Genomic DNA, 22,471 nt, shown 5'->3' with positions numbered 1-22,471 from the left:
AAATCTGCCACATGTTAAAGGGCATCTGTCAGCAGATTTGTACCTATGACACTGGCTGACCTGTTACATGTGCGCTTGGCAGCTGACGCCATCTGTGTTGGTCCCATATTTATATGCACCAGTCTTGCTGAGAAAAATGAAGTTTTAATATACGCCTCTATGAGCAACGGGGGCATTCCTGTTACACCTGGAGGCTCTGCTCTCTCTGCCTCTGCAGCGTCCTCTGCACTTTGATTAACAGGGCCAGGTGTGATCACGTTTTTACTGCCTAGCCCTGTCAATCATAGTGCAGAGGGCGTGGCATGTGCAGAGAGAACAGAGCCTCTAGGTGTAACAGCAACGCCCCCGTTGCTCCTAGAGGCTCATTTGCACATATTAAAACTTCATTTTTCTCTGTATTGTGGGCACATATGAACATGGGGCCAACACATCTGCCTTCAGCTGCCAAGAGCACATGTAACAGGTCAGCCAGTTTCATAGGGACAAATCTGCTGACAGATGCCCTTTAAGACACCTTATGACAATTCCACTAAAAGGATGACTAGTTGACCTTCTGTTTAGACAATTTTCACCAAGAATATTGCATGGAATGAAATCGGAGATGTAGCTTCCCCTATTCAAATACCCTAATAGGCCACATGAATCCCTACCCTTAGTGAGCCAGAGTGGAGAACCGCTATTGAATCAAGACATCAATGTAATGGGTCTGCTCACCCATTCATCCGAATGGCTTTATGTAAGAAAAGCCAACCCAACAGCAACCTTCAAAATCTGCTGTTTGTTGGACGTGCGAGAAGCCAGATGGCTTTGTTCTGAAAAGGTGCTGTACTTGTGAAGGTCGAGCATCTAGAACAGGGATCAGCAATCTCAGTCGTTCCAGCTGTTCTGAAACTACAACTCCCAGAATCCTCCTTTCACTTCTATGGAAGTTACAAGAACATGATTCAGGAGGTGGGTAATCTAAAATTTAACATTTATTGATAATGCAAATAAAATATAGAATAGTTCCTAGATAAAGTGTGCAATAACAGACCTTGGGATAGAAAAAATGAGTGTACACTGGCTTTTAGCCTAAGTGTCCATCCCAAATGAAAAATACATATAAAAACACTTAAATAGTGCACGGCGGCACCAGAAACCAGTTGTCCTACCGCTACCGCGAGACAGGATACGGATCGTTCACCCTTGACAATGCTCCAATGGCAGCTTCTTCATGAATGTTGAAAAATGAAAAAGGTAGTGTCAGGCAGTGATACACAGGAGTGCAGGGTCCCTGTATAGGCCCTATGGCTGACTAGCAATAAATACCCCGATTCTAAAATGTAGGTAGCAGCCTCACCACAGGGCACTCGTCCTTACAAGGACGACCCCGTCCGGAACCTGTCCCTGAAAGATGATACTAAATGTCCCTAAAAGGATCTAGAAAAAAAAGTTCCCTACACGCATGTTTCACTGCCTGCAAGAAAATGTGTATATACCGCAAGCAGTTCATCAGGGGAGATAGAGGAAAGAGCACTAGGGATAAGTATAAGATAAGTACTCAATCCCTAGAGACCAGCCTGAGCAAGATTCGTCGGCCAGTAATGGAGGTTTGACCAGATGGTGGACATCTCCTGGGGCGGTCTCTATAGATGGAGAGACTATGGTATTTGCAGCTAAATGATGCGCAGAAAGCTACACCTGGGCGTCCCAGGTGTAGCTTTCTGCGCATCATTTAGCTGCAACATTCATGAAGAAGCTGCCATTGGAGCATTGTCAAGGGTGAACGATCCGTATCCTGTCTCGCGGTAGCGGTAGGACAACTGGTTTCTGGTGCCGCCGTGCACTATTTAAGTGTTTATATGTATTTTTCATTTGGGATGGACACTTAGGCTAAAAGCCAGTGTACATTCATTTTTTCTATCCCAAGGTCTGTTATTGCACACTTTATCTAGGAACTATTCTATATTTTATTCGCATTATCAATAAATGTTAAATTTTAGATTACCCACCTCCTGAATCATGCCTTACCTTTGGTAATCTGGAGCGCAGACTTTCACCTTGGTTTGACCTCCCTAATCAGTCATTATAGTTTAAGTTACAAGAACAGCCAAGTATATTTTCATGCTGGGTGTTGTAGTTTCACCACAGCTGGAGCCCCAAAAGGTAGCCGACCCCTGATCTAGAACCACTGTTCCCATCTTCATTGTGCGTATGGTTTATATCGGAAAGCAGGGCACAGGGCCAGGATCTGTTGCATGATGGAAGCCACAGATACCCGATAGTCCCTTACAACAAGGCACGGAGGATTTGATCCTAATGTATCATATTTGATGGGGGAAAAAATAGTTCTGCACGCATCACTATTTCTTACATCAAATCTGAGAAAATCTGCGACAGATGCCCCAAACTGAGCCTCCGACACAGAGGTGAACCGAGCCTTACACAGATAAATACAAGCAGATCATGACTTACCAGGTAGCTAATGTAAGGCAGATACTGATAGGTTAGAAACGGCTCTCCATAGAGGTGTGCCATGTGCATCAGACAGTCCAGCACTGGTTTGGAGACCTCATCTCCACACACTGGTCTCTTGACATTAAGCGGGCTACTCTCCTCCATGGTAGAGAAAAACTGATGTCTCTGGTGACCTAGGCAAATTAGAGAGGATGTACTCAGGCTGTGGAAGGATCACTTTATACCGTTTTATGGTGAATGCATACTGCACAGCAGCGGGAGAATCACAGTTTGGAGACAGGCATGATGTATACGTAATAAAATAAAGAGTATCCTATTAAAGTGGGTTATCCCATGAATCATTTTCATACCAAAAAGGTTGTTAATAGCTGTTTTTAAGTAATCTATCACAAAAAAATACCTTTTCTTGATCTTTTAGTTCTATTTGTCCCCATGGGTTGCTGCTAATCTGTCCTACTGAGGAAGGGTTCTAGACAAAATTAGTTTCCTTCCCCCTCTGGCAGCTGGCAATATAGGGGGTTCATTTATCAAGCTGAAATACGCATTTTAGGTGCAGATTGCGGTGCAACTAACCGCGTCTGTGACTTCTCCCCGCTCACGCAAGGCTAAAAAAAAGTGAGCGGGGAAGGGGCGGCAGGCCAGTCTCATTAACGATTTTCTATGCCCGTTTTAGGCATGGAAAAGGGTCTAAATTTAAAGGGAACCTGTCATCTGGATTTTGTGTATAGAGCTGAAGACATGGGTTGCTAGATGGCCGCTAGCACTTCTGCAATACCCAGTCCCCATAGCTCTGTGTGCTTTTATTGTGTAAAAAAAAACGATTTGATACATATGCAAATTAACCTGAGATGAGTCAGACCCTGAAAATATGACTCTTCTCTGGTCACACAAGATATGACTCCTATGCCAATTTGCATAAAAGGCAGGAAGTACAAAAATGCATAATACTTATTGAATTTGTCTGCAAATTAAATTAAAAGTGTAATTTATATGTTTAGGGTAACACAATGTACATTTAGAAACACTCAGTGAGGGTAGCATAGTAGAGGTGACAGGTTCCCTTTAAGACAGCTCAAAAACAGACTTACATTTAGAAGCGAACGGGATACGCCAAAGTTATGAAGAGGCCGGCACCTCTTCATAACTTCGGCAATCCACCGCCAGCGATGGGGCTTTATTAAGACTGGCGTTTGAGATTAATAAATGTGCCCCATAGTCCCTTCTTAGTAACCCTGCAGTACGAGTCTTCTCAGCTATACTGCCCTGCTTGTGAAGAGAGGACCACTACGCAGAGACCTGGCTATAGGGGGATTACCTGTGTCTGTGGGACCACCAGCACTTAGCTCATTAGGTGGATGTGCACATTGTTATACACTTTGAACACCAGGTGGTGCCATACTATGCAAGTACATGTCATGGCTCTCTACTGGATCATTTTTAATGAGTTTGATGCCTGGTGCCTCCCTTCGTGGGATAACCCATTTAATTAGATGGTGGACCCGGTATAGCTTTTCACCTTGGATTAGCAGGGTTACACAGACACCTACTTGGCAGTGCCACGCAGCCTCATTGTACATACATAAAGACTATTTTATATCTACAACTAGAAGCACATGGTCAAAAAGGAGGCCAGATTTAGGGAAACTAACTCATGGAGATTCTTCATTAGACGATTCCTCTATTAGAGCAAGGGCAAGCATTTATTTGATCATCTATCATACAGCATGTCACACAGCATCCAAAAAGACAAGAGGCAAACAATTACCAACATAACAGGACGTCAGCAACCTCAGCAAATTCCTTGCAATGCAGCGGGAGGTCACGGTAGGGCCCAACTTGGCCGACAGCCACCTCACCATTTTGCAGGCTGTATCTGCAACACAAGCATACCGTTAGATAAAACATACAGGAAACAAGCCTGACATCCCGTGATAAAGGGAAAAAAAAAACATGAACGTTAATGCTTATAAGATGGAGTACTGGGATATATTCAGATATTTTGTACCCCATAGTAAAGAGGCTGATGCATTACATTGCCCAGCAACTGTAGAAACCCAAACATCTTTGAATGCGCTTAACTACAGTATGTAGACAGGGAATGTAAAATGCATCTTCATTGTAAGGTATTAGTATGTTCTTGATATTCTCATTTTTTCTTCAGTGTACAAAAAAAATAAAACTGTTGGTACTTGGAAACCGAACTGGTTATCATTAGTATGTGTCTAGTACAGTCAATGCACAATCGTATAGGGCTGTGGGCTGGAATGGTTCTTTAAAGGGGTTCTGCAGTTTGTTTATCCAGATGATCTGTCCTCTGGATAGATCATCAGCATCTGATCGGCCGGAGTCCGACACCCGGGACCCCCGCCGATCAGCTGTTTGAGAAGGCAGCGTCGCTCCAGCAGTGCCGCGGCCTTCTCACTGTTTACCGCAGGCCCAGTGACGTCACGACTAGTATCACTGGCCTGGGTGCGGCTAAACTCTGTTCACTTGAATGGAGCTTAGCCCCGCCCAGGCAAGTTGATACTAGTCGTGACGTCACTGGGCCAGCGGTAAACAGTGAGAAGGCCGCGGCACTGCTGGAGCGCCGCTGCCTTCTCAAACAGCTGATCGGCGGGGGTCCCGGGTGTCGGACTCCCGCCGATCAGATGCTGATGATCTATCCAGAGGACAGATCATCTGGATAAACAAACTGCAGAATCCCTTCAATACCTTTGTAACCTTACAGTCAAAATCATTAAAGAGGTTCTCCAGGATAGGTCATCAATATGAGATCAGTGGGGGATGGTCCCACTTCCAGCACACCCACTAATCAGATGTTTGATCACCGAAGCTCTCTTTACAGCTTAGGCTACTTTCACACTTGCGGCAGTGTGATCCGCCGATCTGCATGTGACTGAAAGTATTTGTAAGACGCATCCAGATGCGGATCCGTCTCACAAATGCATTGCAAGAACGAATCAGTCTCTCCGCTTGTCATGCGGACAGACGGATCTGTCTTGTATCTTTTTTCACATTTTTACCGTTCTGCGGCACCAATACATTCCTATGGGTAAAAATGCCAGATCTGGCATTCAGGCAAGTCTTCAGTTTTTTTTTTGCCAGAGATAAAACCGTAGCATGCATTTTTATCTTTTGCCTGATCAGTCAAAATGACTGAACTGAAGACATCCTGAACGGATTACTCTCCATTCAGGATGCATGGGATATGCCTGATCAGTTCTTGTATCCGGTAAAAAAAAAAAAAAAGTATATGTTTTTTTTGTTTTTTTAGGGCTCTCTCACACTTGCGTTGTTTTGTTCCGGCATAGAGTTCCGTCGTCGGGGCTCTATGCCGGAAGAATCCTGATCAGGATTATCCCCATGCATTCTGAATGGAGAGAAATCCGTTCAGGATGCATCAGGATGTCTTCAGTTCCGGACCGGAACGTTTTTTGGCCGGAGAAAATACCACAGCATGCTGCGCTTTTTTTTCTCCGGCCAAAAATCCTGAACACTTTCCGCAATGCCGGATCCGGAATTAATGCCCATTGAAAGATCCGACGTTTAGCTTTTTCTGAATGGTTACCATGGCTGCAAGGACGCTAAAGTCCTGTTTGCCATGGTAAAGTGTAGTGGGGAGCGGGGGAGCAGTATACTTACCGTCCGTGCGGCTCCCGGGGCGCTTCAGAGTGACGTCAGGGCGCCCCACGCGCATGGATGACGTGATCGCATAGATCACGTCATCCATGCGCATGGGGCGCTCTGACGTCATTCTGGAGCGCCCCGGGAGCCGCACGGACTGTAAGTATACTGCTCCCCCGCTCCCCACTACTACTATGGCAACCAGGACTTTAATAGCGTCCTGGCTGCCATAGTAACACTGAACACATTTTGAAGACGGATCCGTCTTCAAATGCTTTCAGTTCACTTGCGTTGTTACGGTACCGGTGGGCACCTCCGGCAAATGGAGTACACGACGGATCCGGACAACGCAAGTGTGAAAGAGGCCTTACAATAGAACTCTATGGTGAACGGATGCCACTGTATGCTGTCTGTGGCATCCGTTTAACGTACACATTTTTTATATACATAAACAGATGGGAAAAACGTGATGTGAGCCCAGCTTTACCAAGCACAGTCCAGTCCATTGGATACTGCCTGTGATTGGTACTGCAGCTCTGCACTTAGGCCACGTGACCAATAAACATGACGTCACTGGCCTAGCAAGTGGCTTAAGCACTCATAAAGCGCCATGGTCTCTTTATACAGCTGATGGACGAGGCTGCTGGGAGCTGACCCCCACCCCAATCAGATAGTGATTACATATCCTTAAGATAGGCCATCATTCTAAAACTCGTGCCTTGAGCACAAAGTGAGCTTGTCCTAATATATATCAACATTTCACCGTTATTTGGTAAACTCCATTGATTTATACAGAATGAAGTTATTAACGTCTTACCTATCAAGATCTTCTGTTCTTTTTCCTTTGTCTGGTTGGTTAAATCAGGTTCATCTTCTTCAAGTTCTCTACTATCATTGGCCAGCACCGTCTCAGCAGAGGCATCGGTACTGACAGACAGGGTTAGCTCTGAAGGACCTGGGGAACATTCTCGCTCTTCCTCTTCTTCTGATTCCTCACTCTGCTTTAGATCTTGGCTGCTGTCTCCAGACTTCATACTACCTTTTTCTCTAATGGAATCATTATCTGTCACTTTCTCATCTCCAAGAGAAACTTCACTTGCGCTGCTTTTGTCACTTAAACGACCAAGGCTGAGAGATTCCGCTTCCTGTGGCTGAAGAGGATCACCAACATAAATGCCAGACTGAAAGTCCTCATTTTCTGCCAAATAAACCTGGTCATGAAAGCTGACTCCAGAAGTATAGTCCAAGAGTTCATGGGACGAGGAACTTCGATCTACACTATTGTGCCTGCCTTCACCAAATTCACATGAGACTGGGCTGTCACCACCACTTTCCTCATCCTCAGCAGCTCCCGACAGTAGCTTTCCTTCATCTCCAGAACTTTCCACACCAACAAGTATTTGCAGCACATGATTAAGGAGATTAGAAAGAAATGCTTGCAAGCCCAAACGTACTATTAGCTGGGCCACAAAGCAATCTGTGTAAAGGTAAAATCTTCCATGAAGATATGAAGGGTTTTCATATGCACCAATCAGTGGCTTCATAAGATACTTATTAGCATTTTTAGGTCCTAAAGCTTTGGCCACGGGCTCAAAAAGATACCAAGCTGTATATACAGCCGTGCTCTGTTCTGTCATCAAAGACAGGATAAAAGGAAGAAGGATCTCTAAACCTTCAGGGGTGATATCACACAGTATACCATCTATTTGCTGCCACAATTGGAACACAAGTTCCCGGCCTTGGCTGTCATCCTCTGTTCTTCTAGACTGATAGGTTAAAATAAATTTATGCAGGTTTGGAAAGTACTTAGGGAAAGGAATGGTGGAACAAAAAGGACTAAGGAGCTGTGAGGGACAGGGTGAAGGAAGACCATTTGAAATTGGGGGGAATTCAAAAAGTTTTCCTGGTTCCTCAATGTTCATACCACTGAAAAATACATCTGGCACGTGGATTTGCAACAAAGACTCTAGCATCTGTAAAAGAGGATTTGGAATCTCTTTGACATGGTGTCTGCACAGATTACGGACCAAAGAAAACCGTTCCCGCATTTGAGCTTTTGGTGCTGTAGTATGAATTTTTGGTGCAAAAATAATCTCCGCCATCATCACGCCCAGCGCTTGAATATCTCTCTCAAAAAAATCTAGCAGGCTCAGTGGAAGTTTCTTTTGAGACTCTTTCACAGGAAGAATGGTGCTATGCAAACCTTGAACTAAAAAGTTGTCCAGTTTTTCCAGTTCTTCTAGAGCCTGTATTGGGTTAAAACCTTCGGGAAGTGAGATTTTTCCACCATTTTCATCAGATACACCCTTATATTGTCTATTTGACTTAACTGGTGGGGCTCTGCTTTCACTTGAAAAGCTACCGACACTGCCGATTTGGAGGGAGGGTATAGCGGCAGGCTCACTATTCTTTCCTGCAGATCCTAAAGCATCTAGAGCTTCAGTCCCTTGTTCCAGATCTTCATCCACAGAGCTCACCTTTTCACTAGTCCAATGGCTTTCACAAGCAGTGGCCTCTAGTAACAGATCACTGACATCTTTATTACATGCAGTCATCTCAATTATATTTTGTTTAGACGGGGCTATATTAGGGGCCTCATATAAGGAAAACCCGGGGCCCAGAAGTCGCTTAGGATGTGGTTGATCAAACAACTGTACAACCCCATAGCATGTCAAGTTACTATGATTATCCACAAGATGAAGACAAACATTTTTTTCTTTAACTGCATTCTTCCCTGTCAACTTGTACCCAAATGTTAGATCAATCCAATGGTGAAGATCCTGAGAAACATCCCTGCTTTCCAGAAGTGCTCGGTGAGCACGGATGAAGTCTTCATAGGAGCTGCACCAAGATGGGATGTCAAGATCAGGCATGTCTGGATGAATAGATTTGAATATCATGGGATCTGTATAAAACTCTGGAATACATTCATCTGGTGTCCACCCTTGCATACGTTCCATACTTGCAGGGTATTCATTGGGCTCCCACTGAGACCGTACATGATTGCACAGCACTGCTTTTGGAGTCCTTCTGGCTTTATATACATAGTATGTGATATCAGATAGCACATCAGAGATATGATGCGGAACATGCAACTGGTCAGAACTGCCACCTCCAGCAACAAAGGCTTGCTTTGTCATCTCATATGTAAATTCCAGTTGTTTATCCCCTTTGTTGAGACGGAATTTCGATTTCTTCAGGTCTCGAAATTTGCCATTTTTGGTAGTAAAATCAACAACCCATGGTAAGACTGGATGATAATTAGGATCAACTTCTCTTCTTCCAGCCAGTTTGTTCAGGTACATAAGGTAGTCAAAGTTACTAACTGTTCCGTGAATCCAGCCTATAACTAACTCTTTCAACTCACTGTTACATGAAGTGCAAAGTCGACTACATTTCACTTGGTCCACAACATCTTCTGAACTGTCCCTACTTTCTAAAATGCTTTCAAACGGTGTCTCATAATCCATAAAGTTGGGTCTTAACTGACTGCAAAGTTTCTCATCAACAGCTACATTGCATAATGAGATAGCTCCACTGGATAGGCCTGCCTGGTGACAAGCGTTCATGGCCTGTAGGATATTATACAGAATGAAGAGAACTTTGGCATGGCTGTTTGCAAGCTTTGCTGGGCTAAAAGTGACGGCATCATACAATGAATACTGCACATAAGGTAAGATAATATAGATCATATCCGCTGACTCTATCAAAGCATCAGCTGGAACAATATTCGGACAAGAAGGAGATCCTACAACAAAATTGGCACTCTCTTTAGCAGGAGAGACACTTGTGGATGCCTTAGTTATGTGTATGAAGGAACAACCGTAGACTTTTTGGAGAGACAGTTTTAGAGCATCTAGGGCCTGCATGCTTGGCACTTTAGTTACATTTTCATAGGGTTCTACATAAGTTCTACAAGTTTTCTTCCACATATTCTTATAGTTCTGCTGAGCAACATTGTGCATAAACCTAATCAAAGACTCGGAGTCACCTCTTTGTCCTTGAAGGAAACCATTGTCTAAAGCCACAGTATAGGCTAGCTTTCTTTTCTGTAGTCCGTGGATCTCTATCCTTGTCCAGCCAATTGGTAACTTTTGTACAGATCTCTGCAAAAAAGTCTGTATTTCCACACAACTGAATCCCTCTGGCTTTGGACATTGCACCGGAACTGCTCTACGTTCCTTCAGGTTCAAAAGCCATTTCTGAGACACAAGGGCAACCACATGATTCTCCGACTCACAGGCGGCAAGCTGATTTCGGTCAATGCCAAGTTCTTTCTTAATAGACTTTACTAAGCACTCCATTTTGGCCAGGATACTAGATAGTGTGAAGTTGTAGACTTGTCACATTTTAGTATCTGCAGCCTACAAAATGAAACAAAGAGGTCTTTAAATACAGAGTATATGTTCTTCACTAAATAACAAAGCTTAGTATTATCAGTCATGTGCAACATATCACAAATGTCACATTGGAATTTCTGATAAAAAAAGGATACTTCCTGCGAATGGGGATGCATTCTGTGTAGATACTAGACAAGCAGAAAACATCTTTAAAACCTTAAAGGGAGTCTGTCATCAAAGTTTCACCTTTTTAACCCTTCCCATAGCTTTCTAGCAGCATTACAGTTAATAAAAACGTTACCTTTATGAGCAATCCTGGCAAAAAACAACTTAGTAGCATATGCAAATGAGGGCTCGCAAGTGCCCAGGGGCGGCGTTACCCTCGTAGGTGCCCAGCTAGCTCAGCCTTATTGTCGCTTCCCGCCGCCCATTCTTTCCCTCTGACCGCCTATCTACTTACTTCTTGTTTCGCCGAGATCCCGCGCCTGCGCACTAAGTCCGTCGGCCGGCGCATGCGCTCTGCGATGCCCATTCCTTTGTACGGCATCAGAGTAATTAATGCGCATGTGCGGCTTCGCGCCGTTAGCCGGTGCATGCGCATTAATTACTGTGATGCCTTACAAGGGACAGCATCGCAATGCTCATGCGCCGGCCGACGGACTGAGTGCGCAGGCGCAGGATCTCGGCGAAACAAGAAGTAGATGGGCGGGCAGAGGGAAAGAATGGGCGGGCAGAGGGAAAGAATGGGCGGGCAGAGGGAAAGAATGGGCGGGCAGAGGGAAAGAATTGGCCAGGGGAAGCGACGATAAGGCTGAGCTAGCTGGGCACCTACGAGGGTAACGCCGCCCCTGGGCACTTGCAAGCCCTCATTTGCATATGCTACTAAGATGTTTTTTGCCGGTTTTATAAGTCCAGGATTGCTCATAAAGGTAACGTTTTTATTAACTGTAAGGATGCTAGAAAGCTATAGGAAGGGTTAAAAAGGTGAAACTTTGATGACAGACTCCCTTTAAGGGAGTCGGTGAGCACATTCAGGGCTACAAAATTACTCCCAATGCATGGTGGGGTACTTGTTCACAGATACCTTTGAGTCCCTTCATAGCTTTTTCCATCACAGAGAAAAAACTTATTTTGCTCAGTGATGAAGAGGACACGAAGAGAACATGTGCCAAGTGCCCTAATATTAGTTGGGGGTAATTTATAGGGGAAGAGAGGGGACCCACATCTATGGGCCAGAAAAGTGAGCTACTAAATATTACACGGATCCACTCCACTGAGAAGCAGGTAAGTCATCTTCCCTTTGCAAATCCGTCTGAATGGAGGGGGGGGGGGGGGGGTTTGCCACAAACCTCTTCATTCTTGCACAACGCCTTTAAGGGTCTCTGCATACAAGATTTTTCTCAGTAGTTTTTTTGTTCATTAAATAAATGCCATATGAACTGCTTGCATGTTTTTCCATATGCAGTCTTTATGGCGTTTTTTTTCTCTAAGGCCCCTTTCACACGGGCGAGTTTTCCGTGCGGGTTCAATGAATACCTATTCATTTCTATGGGGCTGTGCACACGAGCGGTGATTTTCACGCATCACTTGTGCGTTGCGTGAAAATCGCAGCATGCTCTATATTCTGCGTTTTTCACGCAACGCAGGCCCCATAGAAGTGAATGCAAGCAAGTGCGGATGCGGTGCGATTTTCACGCACGGTTGCTAGGAGACAATCGGGATGGGGACCTGATCATTATTATTTTCCCTTATAACATGGTTATAAGGGGAAATAATAGCATTCGTAATACAGAATGCATAGTACAATAGGGCTGGAGGGGTTAAAAAAAATATATATAAATAATATAACTCGCCTTAATCCACTTGATCGCGCAGCTCGGCTTCTCTTTTGTCTTCTTTGCTGTGCACAGGAAAAGGACCTTTAATGACGTCACTGCACTCATCACATGGTCCGTCACATAAGCCATGTGATGGACCATGTGATGAGCGCAGTGACGTCATCAAAAGGTCCTATTCCTCAAAGAAGAAGACAGAAGAGATGCCGGCTGCGCGATCAAGTGGATTAAGGTGAGTAAAATATATATATATATTTTTTAAACCCCTCCAGCCCTATTGTACTAAGCATTCTGTATTACGAATGCTATTATTTTCCCTTATAACCATGTTATAAGGGAAAATAATAAAATCTACACTACACCGAACCCAAACCTGAACTTTTGTGAAGAAGTCCGGGTTCGGGTCTGGGTACCAAACATGCCGATTTTTCTCACGTGCGTGCAAAACGCATTACAATGCTTTGCACCCGTGCGGAAAAAAAACGCAAACATGGAATGCAATCACAGTGAAAACGGACTTGTTTTAGTGTAAAAATCGCACCTTTCCTGAACACATCCGGCCCCAATCCGCAACGCCCGTGTGAAAGGGGCCTAAGGCTACTTTCACACTAGCGGCACGGACCTCTGGAAGGCTGTCCTGTCGGGTGAACAGCCTGTCGGATACGTCCTGCCGCTAGTGAACGTGTGCCTCCAGACTGCAATGGGGGCAGGGGCGAAGTTCCGGCGGAGGCACGGCAGCACACGGCGAGAGGCTACCGGAATAAAACTACGACAAATCCGACATTTATTCCGGCAGCCTCTCGCCGTGCGCTGCCATACCTCCGCCGGAACTCCACCCCCGTCCCCATTATAGTCAATGGGGACAGAGTAGCAGTCCGGGGGCACACGTTCGACTGCCTGTTCACCCAACGGAACAGCCTGCCGGAGGTCGTGCCGCTAGTGCGAAAGTAGTCTAAACAAATGTTTTTTTCTGATCCTTTTCTCCTACACAGATGAAAAAAGGGCAGAAAAACTACAAAAGCCTCAACATGTTGCATTTTAAAAAAACACCAAAGAACCCCAAATCCCCACCTAATAAACAAAAACTCCAGTAGCAAAAAAAAAAAAAAAAAACTTTATAAACGACAAAAGTGCATATAAACACCATTTAAAACCTACATGTAAATCCACTGTTAGAGCGGCTTCACACAGGCGAGTCCATGGCGGGAATCGTGCTCCCACAGCATGATCATGATTTAAAATACTATGTGCCTCTGCTTGACCTTACTTCTACAGGATCAGAGTGACATAAAGCTGGTACTGCGATCCTGTAGAAGGTGACACATGGAGCGAGATTCCTGCAATGGACTCGCTCGTGTGAAACAGCCCTAAGGCCCCTTTCAAACGGGCGAGATTTCAGCGCGGGTGCAATGCGGTAGGTGAACGTATTGCACCCGCACTGAATCCCGACCCATTCATTTCAATGGGGCTGTTCAGATGAGCGGTGATTTTCACGCATCACTTATGCGTTGCGTGAAAATCGCAGCATGTTCTATATTCTGCGTTTTTCACGCAACGCAGGCCCCATAGAAGTGAATGGGGTTGCGTGAAAATCGCAAGCATCCGCAAGCAAGTGCAGATGCGCTGCGATTTTCACGCACGGGTGCTAGGAGACCATCGGGATGGAGACCCGATCATTATTATTTTCCCTTATAACATGGTTATAAGGGAAAATAATAGCATTCTGAATACAGAATGCAAAGTAAAATAGGGCTGGAGGGGTTAAAAAAAATAAATAAAATAATTTAACTCACCTTAGTCCACTTGATCGTGTAGCCGGCATCTCCTTCTGTCTCCTTTGTTGAATAGGACCTGTGGTGAGCATTAAGTACAGTTACAGGACCTTTGATGAAGTCACTCCGGTCATCACATGGTACGTCACATGATCTTTTACCATGGTGATGGATCATGTGATGACCGGAGTGACGTCATCAAAGGTCCTGTAACTGTACTTAATGCTCACCACAGGTCCTATTCAACAAAGGAGACAGAAGGAGATGCCGGCTACGCGATCAAGTGGACTAAGGTGAGTTAAATTATTATTATTTTTTTTTTTAACCCCCTCAGCCCTATTTTACTTTGCATTCTGTATTCAGAATGCTATTACTTTCCCTTATAACCATGTTATAAGGGAAAATAATACAATCTACAGAACACCGATCCCAAGCCCGAACTTCTGTGAAGAAGTTTTGCACTCGCGCTGAAAAATCGCGGGTGTTCCCGCAACGCACCCGCACCTTTTCCCGCAACGCCCGTGTGAACCCAGCCTAAGGGGGTGACATTTACTAAGCATGTTGTGCCAGAACTGTGGAGTCAAATGCGCCAAAAAGAATGGCATTTTGATTTGCGCCAAATATATCAATCGTTTTATCCCAAATTTTCACCATAAAGAATGCATCATGCCAGAAATTAGTTATAAAGGTCAAAGTGGGCGGGGCTACCAAATTGGCGCTTATTACGCCTCATTTATCATCTTCAGCAGCAGAAATTGCTCAAATTGTTGCGGACAATTAAGCCAGCTTTATGTGGTGGGGTTTTGTGTAAAAAGTCGCAGTTATGAAAAGAAAAACCAACTCGTCGTGGGAACAATTGATAAGCGCAAACTACAAAGGGTCATCAGCTCGGCAGAGAGAACTACTCGACTGCCACTACCACCCCTTGACTCTATCTTCTCCAACAGAAAATATCCAATGACCACTCCCATCCAGGCCATCATCTCTTCAGACGTCTAAAGTCCGGCCGCAGGTATCAGGCCATCGCTGCAAGGACATCGAGGAGGCTGAACACTTTCTTCCCAACGGCCGTCAGACTGCTGAACTCACCACGCCCCATCTCCCGCCCATAATCCCTCGCCCCTGATGTGCCCATTGCATAACCCTACCCCCCCCTCCTAGTACTATGCCTGTACCTGTGCCTAACCCAATTCGGAGCACGATCGACTGTGTCGTGTTTGGCGAATAAGGCTGATTCTGATTAACCCCTTCAGGACCCTGCCATATTTCACCTTAAGGACTAGGTCGTTTTTTGGATATTTGACGTGTCATGTCACTTTATGAGGTAATATCTTTGGAACACTTTTACTTATCCAAGCCATTCTGAGACTGTTTTCTCGTGATAGTGTACTTCATGATAGTGGTAAATTTCAGTGTATATATATATATATATATATATATATATATATATATATATATATATATAATTTTTTATTTTTTTTTTAAATACCAAATTTATAAAAAAAAAGTGGAAAAATTAGCTACTTTCTAAATTTCAATTTCTCTGCTTTTAAAACAGATAGGGATATCTCATATAATAGTTATTACTTTACATTTCCCATATGTCTACGCTATGTTTGGAACATTTTGTGACTGACATTTTATTTTTTGGGGACGTTACAAGGCTTAGAAGTTAAGAAGCAAATCTTAAAATGTTTTTGAAAATTTCCAAAACCCACTTTTTAAAGGACCAGTTCAGGTCTGAAGTCACTTTGTGAGGCTTACATATTAGAAACCACCCATAAATGACCCCTTTTTAGAAACTAATTCAAAACTGATTTTACAAACTTTGTTAATCCTTTAGGTGTTCCACAAAAATTAAAGCAAAATGTAGATAAAATTTCAGAATTTCACTTTTTTGGCAGATTTTCCATTTTAATCCATTTTTTCCAGTAACAAAGCAAAAGTTTAACAGCCAAATATTTATGGCCCTGATTCTGTAGTTTACAGAAACACCCCATATGTGGTCGTAAACTGCTGTACGGGCACAGGGCAGGGCGCAGAAGGAAAGGAATGCCATACGGTTTTTGGAGGGCAGATTTCACTGGGATAATGACCCCCTGATACACCCCTAGAGTAGAAACTCCAAAAAAGTGACTTTATTTTGGAAACTACTGGATAAGGTGGCAGTTTTGTTGGTACTATTTTAGGGTGCATATGATTTTTGGTTGCTCTATATTACAATTTTTGTGAGGCATGGTAACAGAAAATAACTGTTTTGGCACCGTTTTCATTTTTTACAATGTTCATCTGATAGGTTAGATAATGTGGTATTTTTATAGAGCAGGTTGTTACGGACACGAAAATACCAAATATGACTTTTTTTGGTTGTTTCAGTTTTACATAATAAAGCATTTTTGAAAAAATATACATTTTTTTGTGTCTCCATATTCTGAAAGCCATAGTTTTATTTTTTGGGTGATTGTCTTAGGTAGGAGCTCATTTTTTGCGGGATGAGATGACTGTTTGATTGTTACTACTTTTTGATCGCTTGGCATTACACTTTTTGTAATGTAAGGTGACAAAAAATGGCTTTTTTGACACAGTTTATATTTATATACAGTACAGACCAAAAGTTTGGACACACCTTCACATTCAAAGAGTTTTCTTTATTTTCATGACTATGAAGGCATCAAAACTATGAATTAACACATGTGGAATTATATACATAACAAACAAGTGTGAAACAACTGAAAATATGTCATATTCTAGGTTCTTCAAAGTAGCCACCTTTTGCTTTGATTACTGCTTTGCACACTCTTGGCATTCTCTTGATGAGCTTCAAGAGGTAGTCCCTTGAAATGGTCTTCCAACAGTCTTGAAGGCGTTCCCAGAGATGCTTAGCACTTGTTGGCCCTTTTGCCTTCACTCTGCGGTCCAGCTCACCCCAAACCATCTCGATTGGGTTCAGGTCCGGTGACTGTGGAGGCCAGGTCATCTGGCGCAGCACCCCATCACTCTCCTTCATGGTCAAATAGCCCTTACTTTCAAAGTTTTCCCAATTTTTCGGCTGACTGACTGACCTTCATTTCTTAAAGTAATGATAGCCACTCGTTTTTCTTTACTTAGCTGCTTTTTTCTTGCCATAATACAAATTCTAACAGTCTATTCAGTAGGACTATCAGCTGTGTATCCACCTGACTTCTCCTCAACGCAACTGATGGTCCCAACCCCATTTATAAGGCAAAAAATCCCACTTATTAAACCTGACAGGGCACACCTGTGAAGTGAATCCATTTCAGGGGACTACCTCTTGAAGCTCATCAAGAGAATGCCAAGAGTGTGCAAAGCAGTAATCAAAGCAAAAGGTGGCTACTTTGAAGAACCTAGAATATGACATATTTTCAGTTGTTTCACACTTGTTTGTTATGTATATAATTCCACATGTGTTAATTCATAGTTTTGATGCCTTCAGTGTGAATCTACAATTTTCATAGTCATGAAAATAAAGAAAACTCTGTGAATGAGAAGGTGTGTCCAAACTTTTGGTCTGTACTAATATATATATATATATATATATATATATATATATATTATTTTTTTTTTCACTTTTAAAAACAAAAGCATTTTTGAAAAAAAAAATAATCATGTTTTAGTGTCTCCATATTCTGAGAGCCATAATTTTTTTTTTTTTTTTTTGCCCAATTGTTTTAGGTAGGGGCTCATTTTTGGCGGGATGAGGTGATGGTTTGATTGGTACTATTTTGGGAGAAATACGCTTTTTTTGATCGCTTGGTGTTGCACTTTTTGTGATGTAAGGTGAGGGGGTAGATCATGTGGTATTTTTTATAGAGCCGGTGGTTACAGACGCAGGCCAAAGTGTATTAAGCCACTCACCACGTCAAGGTCGCCTCTATGAGTGGTCCCTAACACTAGTTCCTACCTGTTCATGGGCCATGACAGCCACACAAAGTCCAGGGAATGCAGGTCAGCATGCAAGCCAAGCACACTCTGCTTTTAACCCGGTCTGCTTTGGCCAAAATGTACACCAATGCCTCATCCAGCATGATGGCAGGGCGGAGTGCTGGTTGCAGAGTGCTATTGCATTTGTATCTTTTTCTTTGTATATGTATTTCGCCATAGTGATGTGCACCTGCATATAGGGTTGTGCTGACTGAATCCCCCACATTTTTTCTTTGTAGTATATATTGGAGGCGTGGCGATCTCCTTTGAGTCATGCACACCTGACCAGTCAATCTGTCCTGGAGGCTGGTTTTAAAGTCAGTATAAAACTGAGTCTGCTTATATAGAACCTACCAGTAGCCATTTGGCTCTAGGAGAAGTATATGGTGGGCTCGGCATGCATGTTGGTACTTGCATCCCTGGATCCAATGAAAGCTGTCACGGCACCGGACGGGGTTAAAAGCAGAGTGTGCATGCTGCACCTGCATTCCCTGGACTTTGTGTGGCTGTCATGGCCCACAAACAGGTATTAACTAGTGTTAGGGACCACTCATAGAGGCGACCTTGACGTGGTGAGTGGCTTATTACACTTTGGCCAAAATGTACACCAATGCCTCATCCAGCATGGAGGCAGGGCAGAATGCTGGATGTAGAGTGCCATTGCATTTGTGTCTAAAAAAAATACATAGTAGCCATTGGCTCCTGAACTTAAAAATTTAGGAGGCAAATTTAATTTTTAGTCGCCAAATCGAAACCGAATAAAAATTTTGGTATCGTGACAACGCTACGCCGATCGTTTTTTTTGTGTGGATTAGATGCTGAACTGTACGCAAAAAAAAAAAATCCGCATTTTTGCAGACAGCATACGGTTGTCTGAACGAGCCCTAAGGCCTCAATCACATTTCCATTTTCCACAGACAGCACGCTACCACTGTGAAGGCGACACATATGGGCATTACTACTGTGAAGGAGGCACAATGTGGGCACTACCACTGTGAAGGAGGCACAATGTGGGCACTACCACTGTAAAGGAGGCACAATGTGGGCACTACCACTGTAAAGGAGGCACAATGTGGGCACTACCACTGTAAAGGAGGCACAATGTGGGCACTACCACTGTAAAGGAGGCACAATGTGGGCACTACCACTGTAAAGGAGGCACAATGTGGGCACTACCACTGTAAAGGAGGCACAATGTGGGCACTACCACTGTAAAGGAGGCACAATGTGGGCACTACCACTGTAAAGGAGGCACAATGTGGGCACTACCACTGTAAAGGAGGCACAATGTGGGCACTACCACTGTAAAGGAGGCACAATGTGGGCACTACCACTGTAAAGGAGGCACAATGTGGGCACTACCACTGTAAAGGAGGCACAATGTGGGCACTACCACTGTAAAGGAGGCACAATGTGGGCACTACCACTGTAAAGGAGGCACAATGTGGGCACTACCACTGTAAAGGAGGCACAATGTGGGCACTACCACTGTAAAGGAGGCACAATGTGGGCACTACCACTGTAAAGGAGGCACAATGTGGGCACTACCACTGTAAAGGAGGCACAATGTGGGCACTACCACTGTAAAGGAGGCACAATGTGGGCACTACCACTGTAAAGGAGGCACAATGTGGGCACTACCACTGTAAAGGAGGCACAATGTGGGCACTACCACTGTAAAGGAGGCACAATGTGGGCACTACCACTGTAAAGGAGGCACAATGTGGGCACTACCACTGTAAAGGAGGCACAATGTGGGCACTACCACTGTAAAGGAGGCACAATGTGGGCACTACCACTGTAAAGGAGGCACAATGTGGGCACTACCACTGTAAAGGAGGCACAATGTGGGCACTACCACTGTAAAGGAGGCACAATGTGGGCACTACCACTGTAAAGGAGGCACAATGTGGGCACTACCACTGTAAAGGAGGCACAATGTGGGCACTACCACTGTAAAGGAGGCACAATGTGGGCACTACCACTGTAAAGGAGGCACAATGTGGGCACTACCACTGTAAAGGAGGCACAATGTGGGCACTACCACTGTAAAGGAGGCACAATGTGGGCACTACCACTGTAAAGGAGGCACAATGTGGGCACTACCACTGTAAAGGAGGCACAATGTGGGCACTACCACTGTAAAGGAGGCACAATGTGGGCACTACCACTGTAAAGGAGGCACAATGTGGGCACTACCACTGTAAAGGAGGCACAATGTGGGCACTACCACTGTAAAGGAGGCACAATGTGGGCACTACCACTGTAAAGGAGGCACAATGTGGGCACTACCACTGTAAAGGAGGCACAATGTGGGCACTACCACTGTAAAGGAGGCACAATGTGGGCACTACCACTGTAAAGGAGGCACAATGTGGGCACTACCACTGTAAAGGAGGCACAATGTGGGCACTACCACTGTAAAGGAGGCACAATGTGGGCACTACCACTGTAAAGGAGGCACAATGTGGGCACTACCACTGTAAAGGAGGCACAATGTGGGCACTACCACTGTAAAGGAGGCACAATGTGGGCACTACCACTGTAAAGGAGGCACAATGTGGGCACTACCACTGTAAAGGAGGCACAATGTGGGCACTACCACTGTAAAGGAGGCACAATGTGGGCACTACCACTGTAAAGGAGGCACAATGTGGGCACTACCACTGTAAAGGAGGCACAATGTGGGCACTACCACTGTAAAGGAGGCACAATGTGGGCACTACCACTGTAAAGGAGGCACAATGTGGGCACTACCACTGTAAAGGAGGCACAATGTGGGCACTACCACTGTAAAGGAGGCACAATGTGGGCACTACCACTGTAAAGGAGGCACAATGTGGGCACTACCACTGTAAAGGAGGCACAATGTGGGCACTACCACTGTAAAGGAGGCACAATGTGGGCACTACCACTGTAAAGGAGGCACAATGTGGGCACTACCACTGTAAAGGAGGCACAATGTGGGCACTACCACTGTAAAGGAGGCACAATGTGGGCACTACCACTGTAAAGGAGGCACAATGTGGGCACTACCACTGTAAAGGAGGCACAATGTGGGCACTACCACTGTAAAGGAGGCACAATGTGGGCACTACCACTGTAAAGGAGGCACAATGTGGGCACTACTGTGACAGGGCATAGCTACTGTGGAGGCAGCACATATGGGCATTAGTTCTGTGAAGGGGGCACAATGTCCCGCTCTCAGCTGATTGGAATGGTAAAGCAGGGAGGCATCCGCTCCAACCAGTCTTTAGTAAATGACCTAACGGCGCAGAACTTACCGCTACCGTTTGCTTCATGGCTTTTGTTCCTATAGAGAAGTGGATATGAAAACGCTTGAAAACCGCCAAGAGCTCCAGGATGAAGCGTTTTTTAAAGGAAGCAAGTAAGTCATAGACAGCATTACATTCCATAGATGATGGGCCACTCACCTGCTGCAGAGCACGAGGAAGCCTCCGAGTAACCCCTTATCTGAGGACACACATTAGAAGAGCGGTCACTCCTCCCTACACAAGTGGCATGTACCAGAGACAGCAGCCGGGCGCACACTGCACAGCTGAGCGGTGACAGCCCCAGCACTGCTACATGACACCGGACGGCTCAGGCTCACCATCAGCGCTGTCCCCGCACAGTCCTCTCTATGCCGCCCGCATCAGCGCTGCCAAACTGGGTCAGGTGAGATCAGGGAAGTCTGGGCTCAGCCATGTTGGATCAGCTGACACCAGTCATGTGACCCAGCGCCTCACTACAAGGAGGGAAGCGAGCGCCCGGGGTGGGAGTCACGTGGTCGCCGGGCTTTATGAATGTCCTTAGTGTGTGTGACCGGGGCTCATGTGCTGCTGTCATTTCCCCACTCGTGACATTTCTACCACTGCGTCTCAATGGGAGGCAGTTTTATTTCCCTTAGTGGCAGAGTACATAAAAAGTGATACTTTGTGTATGCCAGGTAACCTGCCCCCCAACTTTTGAAAATTGCTACTTTTTTCACACTAGACCACGCCTCTAACTCCGCCCAAAGCATATCTATACACACCCAGTCCCCTTAAAGGGTTGTGTCACTTCAGCAAATGCCATTTATGATTGTCCATATTGTGATTGTCCATATTATTGCTTCCTTTGCTGGCTGGATTCATTTTCCCATCACATTATACACTGCTCGTTTCCATGGTTACAACCGCCCTGCAATCCAGCAGCATGGCTGTGCTTGCATACTATAAAAAAAAGCACCGGCCTATGTGCGGTCCCACTGTCCTGGTCACCAGAGAGGCTGTCATTTTTTCCTATAGTGTGCAAGCACGGCCACTGCTGCTGGATTGCAGGGCGGTCGTAACCATGGAAACGAGCAGTGTATAATGTGATGGAAAAATGAATCCAGCCAGCAAAGGAAGCAATATGGACAATCACAATACATTAGTAAGTGCCTTGTATTAACTTTCTCTACATAAATGAGTGGGACAACCCCTTTAATGCCCCTACATAGTAATTATTCCCCCTTTGT

At 44.7% G+C, this 22,471-nt stretch overlaps 1 protein-coding gene across 1 annotated transcript in view; it reads right to left on the bottom strand.

Annotated features, from left to right (window-relative positions):
- WDR81 (WD repeat domain 81) overlaps positions 1 to 21,756 on the bottom strand; it is an 81,170-nt gene extending 59,414 nt beyond the window's left edge. Inside the window, exons 1-4 of the mRNA XM_040423556.1 lie at positions 21,405 to 21,756; positions 6,899 to 10,445; positions 4,223 to 4,330; positions 2,455 to 2,630 (exon numbers count right to left, since the gene is read on the bottom strand). Of these exons, the coding sequence (XP_040279490.1) occupies positions 2,455 to 2,630; positions 4,223 to 4,330; positions 6,899 to 10,385 (3,771 nt within the window). The 5' untranslated portion in view covers positions 10,386 to 10,445; positions 21,405 to 21,756. The remainder of the gene's footprint in view (positions 1 to 2,454; positions 2,631 to 4,222; positions 4,331 to 6,898; positions 10,446 to 21,404) is intronic.
- Positions 21,757 to 22,471: the final 715 nt, after the last annotated feature.

This window comes from Bufo bufo, chromosome 3 (genome assembly GCF_905171765.1).
Source record: "Bufo bufo chromosome 3, aBufBuf1.1, whole genome shotgun sequence".
NCBI classification, from domain to species: domain Eukaryota; kingdom Metazoa; phylum Chordata; class Amphibia; order Anura; family Bufonidae; genus Bufo; species Bufo bufo.
The sequence above is the reverse complement of the archived record's forward strand: the minus strand, read 5'-3'. Positions and strand labels throughout refer to the sequence as shown.